Source organism: Cucurbita pepo, chromosome 11 (genome assembly GCF_057944985.1).
Source record: "Cucurbita pepo subsp. pepo isolate OVF chromosome 11, ASM5794498v1, whole genome shotgun sequence".
Lineage (NCBI taxonomy): Eukaryota > Viridiplantae > Streptophyta > Magnoliopsida > Cucurbitales > Cucurbitaceae > Cucurbita > Cucurbita pepo.
In genome coordinates this window covers 14,807,634-14,816,349 of record NC_141808.1, presented here as the reverse complement: position 1 = coordinate 14,816,349, position 8,716 = coordinate 14,807,634, and the positions used below count along the sequence as shown (strand labels likewise).

Genomic DNA, 8,716 nt, shown 5'->3' with positions numbered 1-8,716 from the left:
TGAAGAAAACACTGAAGAGAAGCAAGAAGGGTTTTCGATTGTATCGGCTTACGAGGTCGAGGAGTTTTAGTTTGAAGGTATCGTTTTTGGTCTTGTTGTCGAGAAGAATCAGGGAGATTGTGAATAGAATGAAGGTCGAAGATGTATGTGCTAACGTCATCTTCTTAACGCAATGGGGACTTCCTACTTTGTCTTATAATTCCTCTTCGAGTTCGTTGCTTTGATTCATGTTCGTATTAATGGCGTGTATGTAATTCTTTTATTTTAGCAACTTTTTTTATTCACCATTTTCGAGGTATTAGTTCTTAACGAGCCCCACACACACATATATATATATATTAATTATTTAAACGGATTAAAATATTGCTTTAATTCGAGAATTATGAGATACGTTTTATTTATGCATTAATTAAATTTAATGGAAATTTTAAAAAAAAATTAATTAAATATTTGGTTTATTCTATTTTAATTAGAAAAGATTTAAAATGTAATTTTAAAAATAAATATTTTAGTTTTTAATTTTTAATATATATATATTTTAGTGTTTTTAAAATTATTATAATCATTATTATATTTTCTCACGCGTAATTAATATTTGTCTTATTTAACTTATGAGACTCGAATACATTCTCGAGTCAACGTCGAACAAAATGGTAAAATGATAGTTGTTGAATAATAAATTTAAATTAACAATGCAATTAATTTAGTCCAAATTAAATTATACGTCATGGTGGTTGGATTCAAATTAATTTAGTCCAAATTCATTATGGAAGGACGGAGTCGAAGTCGGGAAGGAAAGAACGGGTTCATCTCGAATTAGCTCAAGCCTAAAAGTCGGGTCCAAAATTAACAAGGTCATCAAAACAATAGAAACAGATGAAGTCACTAGAGATGCCTGTGGAGCAGGGCCTTTCACGTCTCGGTTCCTGTCCCCACCTCCTATTTTAGTCTTCGTCTTCATGGAATTCTTCTTTTATTTTTGTAGGGATCGAAGCAGAAATTCTTCATGGAGAATTTAAGACGGATCGAGTTCAAGTTCACTACAAGGAATTTTTTTTCCGTCTTTTTATATATTTTTTTAAAAATATATTAATCTCCAAGAAGTATTTTTATAGATAATTTCTATTAAAAAAGTGAGCGGGTTCCCGTGCATGGTCCCGTCCAGAATTTTTTATGTTATTTTTTTAAGTAATATTCAAAAAATAATATTATATCTTAGTCTAAAAAGATAATTATTTTCTTTTGAATATTAAAATTACTTTAAAGATTCTCTAAGTTAAAGCACGTTTAACCATGAAGTTTCTATGATGGAGCCATCGAAGAGAAATGTATATTTTGTTAGTAGAGGCAGTAACTTTTATCAAGTCTTTCTTAGTCATCCTATCCTCATGATCACTCTCGTTTAGATATGGTTTCTGTTCATTCATGTACCCCTCCTCGGGTGTCACAAAAACGAATTTCGAATTTTTGTCGTGAAGGCACTAAGAAATTGCTTGCCGTGTAAGTTATGCTTCATCTGAAATTCAATTTGGTTAAGTACTCGTGATTTACGTTTAGCTTCAATTTAATCTATTTAGTTGTAATGTCTGACTTTACGTCCCATTTACTTCAAGAACGAGAATAAAAACTTTCATTTTCATGGATGTTGGTTACTAAAATGTCGAAATAAAATCAACCAGTAGAGCTCATCGCTCGAGTCTGAATCTCGATCTAAAACTTCAATATGAATTTCATTCTTATTCCCGAGGTCTCACCCCATTTTAATTAATTATTCTTTCTCGCTCACAATTTTATTTTATTAATTATTTTTCTTTTAATACAAAACATAATTATTATTTTCTTTTATTACCCTATTTTTATATTTAAACTTTATGTAATTTAAAATATTTAAAATTTAACTTATTATTTATATAATATAAAAATGGTATATCGAGGAAATAAATAAATAAATAAATAAATATTTAAATAAATTGATATATTTATAAAATAGCAAAATCATCATGGAAATTACCAATTAGCCCATCACTCACCGTTCCATAAACTTGGCGCCACCTGCCTCTGTTCATCGAACGCCCACCTCACTTGGAGGCTTCAATTTTTTGATTTCACAAACAAATTGCGTTCTGATTCTCACAGTATACAGGAAAACAAGCGCAATCCAATTCGTATTTTCGAAGAAATTCATTTCAATTCAATCCCAATCCCCGTTTTCTCCCTTTTATTCTTGTTCTTCGGTTTGGGATTTTACATTCATATATGTTGGAATCAGGAAATGCTGAGAATCATCTCTCAGATGTTGGTTGCAGTGGTGTTAATGACGATGGTGATGATGAAGACGATGAGCGTCGTAAAAGTATGGCGAAGGCCCAAATTATCGCGCCTGATTTGGGTGAACAGAAGGGTTTTGGAAAGGCGAAACGAGTGATGTTGTATCCATTTCGAAAGGCGAAGAAACAGATTCTTCGGCGGAGGATTAAGAGAGATTCTTCTTCTTGTTCTTCTTCTTCTTCTTCTGTTGATTGTACTAGAAGAACAAGTTCTTCCGATAAAAGGGTTTTTGATGGAAGCGTTAATCAGGGCTGTGGTTTCTGTTTCATGAAACTTTCAATTTCAGATCCTAAGAATGGGCCTCCGACTGATCCTAATCACCGGAAGTTCACTAATGAAATGTTGAAAGTTCTTATTGAGAAGAATGATTTCTATTCCAAGGAATCCAATCCTCACTTGGGTATTCATTCATCTTTCCTGTTCTTAATTAAACTTGATAGTTCATGAAGTTTGATGATATTGCTATGGTTTTTGTTTGTAGATGTTCATATGGGCACTGGAAGAAAACATTAAATTCAATTGGGTTTTGCTTGTTGAGGTATGTAACGAATTGTTATCCACGGATTGATTGATTTGATCAACTTTTCCCCACAATCTTCTCTTGTTTGCTAAGCAAATAGGAGAAATTTAGTGTTTGATGAAGCTCTGGCGTTCTGTTTAGTTTATTTGATAGTAGCCTATTGATATATGTTCATAGTTGGAATGCATACTCCAAAGGAATATGTTGACCAAATTAGCTTTACTTTACATTCCATACTTCTGTCATATGAGAATCTGAGTATGAGTTCTATGATCATTGAAGGAGTTTTACGTTTTTTCGTCGTGTCCCGGATGAACTCGACGATTCTATTCTGTGTTCTGTAGTTTAATGTTGTTCATGGATTGATAGATTTGATCAATTCTCTGCTATGCAAATGAGAGAAATTGTGTGTTTGGTTTATTAGATAGTATCCTATTGATGATGTATGTTCATAGCCGGAATATATTGACCAAATTAACTTTTACTGAGCATCAAGTTTTCAATCCTCACTTTTGACATTTGAAAATCCAGATTGAGTTCTACAGTTCTTGAATGAGTTTTACATTTTTTTTTTTATTGTTTTTGGATGATCCGACGATGTTATTTGTGTACGATATCCTTAATGTTTCGGACCGAGTAACATGAATGTTGAATGGTTAAAGCTAGAGGCTCTATACTTATGAACAGCTATAGTGATTACAACACTCTTTGCTTATCTACAGAAAGATCAAGTATTATGCACTTGTGTCTCCTATTTTATATGTACGAGAAATCGAGACTTGTATCGGACAACTTAGTCTGCTGTTCTTCTTCATCGCCCCGTTTTAGTTCATGGAAGTTAAGTTGATGGTATGCTAGAAACTTCGCTAGTGATACTTATTGTAACGCCCCAAGCCCACCGCTAGCAGATATTGTCTTCTTTGGGTCGAATGGTTGCAGTGGAACGGTAGCGGCTTGTTTTAGGTTAGCAGATTTTGTCCTCTTGAGGAGAAACCCGAAAGGAAAAGTCCAAAAAGTAAAATATCTGCTAGCGGTGGACTTGGACCGTTTTGATCTTAAACCAACAAATGATTCTTTTAAGGGGCTAAGCTGATGGCAAATACATGCCCATTTTTTCCTCTCCTTTATGGTTAGTTCACCTCAAGAATGAAAATACAAATTCTAGTTATATTTTGGATTGAGTTAGCAAATGGCGGAACTTAGGATTTTTTATTTTATAACTTTTCATTAAAATTTTGACGTGTCTCGAGTTTCTGAGAAGCCTTATTGTAAGATGTCACATCGGTTGGAGAAGAGGAGAACAAAACATTCCTTATAAGAGTGTGGAAACCTCTCCTTAGTAGACGCGTTTTAAAACTGTGAGACTGACGGCGATACGTAACGAGCCAAAACGGACAATATCTTCTAGCGGTGAGCTTGAACTGTTACACTTATTCTGATTCATTCCTAAGTGATCAAATGCCCGCAAGTTTAATTCAAGCATCTATTGGGTTTCTGGTGCTAAGTCATTTTTGGTTGGCTGGAGGTTGCCTTTGATAGCCTGGTTGGTGGGTCTTTCTGCTTTTGAATGTTGGCTCCTTCCTCTGTTTGGTGGCTTTTCTTTGGAGGTTTTGGCATTGTTCATTGGGTATGTTGCCTTGCTCCTTTCCACTTTAATAGATAAATTTTTAAAACAGTTCTTCGATCTTCGTTCTTCGATCCTCGTTTTTCATTCTTCGTTCTTCGTTCTTCATTTTTAAAGTGTAAAAGAAGTGAATGGTTTCGAATCTTTTGATCGTATTGGCAAAATATATTAATTTGACAATATTTATTTTTGGTTTCGAGTTTCTCTTTTTCCACTCCGTGGTAAATGTTAGTGATAAAGGCATGGAATGAAGCATGAACGATTAACTCGTGCGATTGGCACGAGGAGGTGGGAGTGACTATAGTTCTAAGAACGAACAACTAACCAATATATTTCAAATATTGAACTTTCTTTTAGGGTTGAAAAAAGGACCGTTCTTTAGTTTATTCATAGCAATTATCCCGCTAAATGACAAAAGAAAAAGCCGTCCTAACTTTGTTTAGGGTTTTGGGTTTAGGGTGATCGAGTTCATACTAAGAACGGAAGAGAACTATATAAAACACGAGTGAAAAAAAGAGGAGAAAAACAAATCCCCAAATCCTAATTCTTACTCAAATCAATCAGAGAAAAAGACAGATCCAAATACAATCTTCAATTTACAGAAACCTCCATTGATTTGCTCTATTATTTCGGAGCAAGCTTCGATTTGATCTTCTTGACCTCTTTTGTCCCAATCTGAAACGCCTTCGTCAAAACATTATCAGGCACCGGCGGAGATGCGGCGAAAAGCGTCGCCGCAATCGATTGAGTACCAGGCAACTGGCTGTTAAACGCCGAAATCACCGCCGCCGGAACCTTGCCGTTGTTTTTCTGGAAATGGACTAATCCCTTGGGGAAGACGAAGATCTCGCCCTTCTTGATCGACTTCGAGACGAGGACATTAGCAGTCGTTATGAAGCCGACGTCGAGCTCGCCATCGAGGACGAACACGATCTCGGTGGCGCGTGGATGCGTGTGCGGTGGATTAAGGCCATCAGGGGCGTAGTCGATCCGCGAGAGGGAGACGCCGAGTGTGTTCAGGCCGGGGATTGATTGGACATTGGCGCCGGTTACTCGCGAGCCAAGGCTATTGTTCGTGGCGCCTGGTTTGGCCAATCCGTCGAAGAAGAAATCGTTTGCTGAGAAATTCGACTTGCAGGTGAATCCGTTTACCTTGATTCCTGATTTGATTCAAATGTTAAAATGTTCATGATCTGGAAATATAAACTGTTTGGGAATGCTGGTATAAATTAGGGCACATGATTTTTTCTGATCTTAAACATGGATTAGAACAGAGGAGATCCTTTGAATCAATCTGAATTTCCTGATATCTTCAGACATTTCGAATGAAAACAAGATCAAATTCATTTCTAGCTCAAGAACATCAAGAACATCAAGAACATCAAGAACATCAAGAACATCAAGAAGATCAAGAACATGGAGACATTTTGAATGAAAACCAAAGCAAATCCACTTAGAGTTTTAAGTCCAAAATGGACAATTCCAGATTGTGAGGTATCTTGTTTGAACAAAAACCCTGTACCCTTTATCCACCTATGAACAAATGAAAACCCAGAAGAACCCTAAAAACCTTTACGAACTTGAAAGAACAGAGCTTAGGTACCTGAAGCAAGATCTGCGACGCAAACGTCTTGAAGAAGATCGGGATCGGCAGCGGCGACAGCGAAGAAGAAGAAGGCAAGAGGAGCAGCAAACAGAGCAGGGAGAGGCAGCTTCATGTTCATGATTGTGAAGAAATTTGGTGAAGAAGAAGAGGAGAGCAAAAGGGAAAAAAGAAAAGTGGTTGTTGTGGGTGGTGGTTGGTTGAAGAAGTTAATATATAATTGAGCTATGAATTGAGTTTTGATTAAGTTATGATGATAGCATTTTTTTTTTGAGAAGATGGGGCATGGAAGGCACCAAAGATGCCACTTCTTAGGCAAGTCCATGACCCCTGTCACCATCTTGTTTGTTCTTGTGGAAATTTTGCGACACTCGTTAACGTTCCAGGTCGGACACCTTTACGTCGCTTGGGAGCATTGACTAAAGAGAAGTTAGATCTCACCGACTCGAAGTCGTCTCTCTCAATTGGTGTAATAACTCAAATCTATTGCTAGTAGATATTGTCTTCTTTAGGCTTTTTCTTTCAAACTTCCGGGTATGTTAGGGAGAGGTTTGCACACCCTTAAAAAGAATGTTTCCTTCTCTTCTCCAATCGATGTGAGATCTCACAATCCACCTCTCTTGGGGGCCTAGTGTCCTCGTTGGCACATTGTTCGGTGTCTGGCTCTAATACCATTTGTAACAGTCCAAGCTTGCTGCCAGTAGATATTGTTTTCTTTAGGCTTTCCCTTTTTAAAACGTGTGTGTTAGGGAGAGGTTTTCACACCCTTAGCAGGAATGATTCGTTTCTCTCTTCAACCAATGTGAGATCTCACGCAGTTACTCCTCTAATTGTACACGGGAGAAATTTCTAGCACGACAATAGTACATACTCTTTTCATTCAACATTTGACATAACATTATTTTATTTTATGGGTCTCACACGATTATTTCAAACAATGAATAGAGATAGCCGTAGTCCTAGAATTTTCCGTTGTAATAAATTCATCTATATCACGACACCCATGATCTTGTTTTACACCATCATCACAGACATAGTTACAAAATGCTCACTCCACATAGTTACAAAATGCTCACTCCACATAGCAAGGTACGACACTGCATCCATATAGTTTCATCGAACCATAACAAACACGATATTTGTACGTTAATTTGTAACAACTCAAGCTCACCGCTAGCAGATACTATCCGCTTTGGTCTATTACATATTGTCATCATTCTCATGGTTTTACAATGCGTCTACTAGGGAAAAGGTTTACACACGGTTATAAGAAATGTTTCTATGAGGTAGATTGTTGGGATTTATGTCCAACAATTTGAATATTTTATTTTAAATTTAATATTATTTATTATATGAAAAATCTAAGGTTATTAATAGCTCGAGAGTGACTCCACCTTCTCACAAGTTCGAAAGTGACTTAGTTTATGGTTGAATAAAAAATAAATTGTTTATTGAATGATCGGTAATACTTTAAGTGTAAGATTTAATTACAAGCAACTCGTGAAAGATCAGCTCAGGCACATGTAAGAGAATTGAGATTCTTTTTAGACCTCGTCCTCTTCAATCCCTTAAACTTTCTTTCAAGAGGGTCCCATAAGCTTCGGTTCTTTATAATTTTTTAAAATAATTTTACGAGTTTTTTTAAAGTATTTTTTTAATAAATTACTTTTTTGTTTAAATTATATGTTCTATTTATTTATTTTCGTTTATTTTAGTAAAATAAAATAAAAATAAAAATAAAATAAATTGACATGTGACAATAAATGTCTTAAACGTTGCCAACAGTAGAACCAGAACTATTGAATGGTGGAAAAAAGAAAAAACGAAAGGCATTGATAAGAACGTTTTTTTTTTATTAAAAAAAATTATCAATAGAATTAACATTTTTACTTTTATTAAAAATAAAAATTTGAATATAAAAAAAATTTAGAGCCCGAACAATTAGGTTAGGTCTATATAATTTCATCGGACTCCTTCCCCATTCTTAACTACAAATAAGATTGAGAGGAGCCCGAACCATTCGATTCACTCCCCATTCTCTCTTAAATATAGAGATCGCCCTTGAGCTTTTAATAATCGGGTTAGCTGGGTCTTTCCTGTTCTGTTCCCGCCATGAGAAAGATTGAAACTTTCTGTCTCAGTAGGGGACTGCATGATTTTTTTCCCTTAATTATATTGAATCAATAAAAAAAGAGGTCAATGCTACGACCTCGTATTGTTTGATTCAATAATAATCAGGGACGAGCCCTGACTTGTATAGATTTTTGGTTTGACCTCTCGTAGTGGTCCTTCCAATCTCTCGTACTTGCTCTATGTGCTCCCCTTTCGTCGAGTGCCCTGCTCGAGTCACTCAAGTTACTGGGTTTGTTGGCCTACCAAGCACTTGCTCGCTACTCGTGCTACACCATTTGGCGGGCTCTACGCCCGTTATCCTTATTCTCCACCTTTATCTCTTTCTCTCCAAACCAATTAGGCAAGGTTTGCACATAAGGAAACGAGTATAGATACTAAAATGGCACCAAAACAAACAAACAAAAGTGGTGGAGAATCAATAAGAACAACGTGTCGTTTTAAAAAAATAATATAATAAAAGTTAAGTTCATCTTTGCCAAAATGATCTCTTCCTCTTAGCCAATGGCTC

General features: G+C 35.9%; 2 protein-coding genes across 3 annotated transcripts; one reads left to right on the top strand and one right to left on the bottom strand.

Annotated features, from left to right (window-relative positions):
- The first annotated feature begins 2,027 nt into the window (after positions 1–2,027).
- On the top strand, positions 2,028–7,041 carry LOC111804772 (uncharacterized). Of its 2 annotated transcripts, XR_015422879.1 has the most exons (4): positions 2,028–2,728; positions 2,810–2,866; positions 3,571–5,610; positions 5,789–7,041. XR_015422879.1 is itself a non-coding variant. In XM_023689562.2 (2 exons), exons 1-2 carry the CDS (start codon positions 2,257–2,259, stop codon positions 2,839–2,841), a joined length of 504 nt encoding a protein of 167 aa, XP_023545330.1. In that variant the 5' UTR covers positions 2,030–2,256; the 3' UTR covers positions 2,842–3,351. The 2 variants fall into 2 exon arrangements, 1 of the variants encoding a protein (XP_023545330.1); XM_023689562.2 differs by lacking the exons at positions 3,571–5,610; positions 5,789–7,041 and having other exon boundaries at positions 2,030–2,728; positions 2,810–3,351.
- LOC111804757 (germin-like protein 5-1) lies at positions 4,979–6,210 on the bottom strand. Its single transcript, XM_023689545.2, has 2 exons — positions 6,076–6,210; positions 4,979–5,632 (listed from the first exon to the last, which is right to left on the bottom strand). The coding sequence occupies exons 1-2, from the start codon at positions 6,194–6,196 to the stop codon at positions 5,097–5,099; spliced, it is 657 nt and encodes a 218-aa protein (XP_023545313.2). The 5' UTR covers positions 6,197–6,210; the 3' UTR covers positions 4,979–5,096.
- Positions 7,042–8,716: the final 1,675 nt, after the last annotated feature.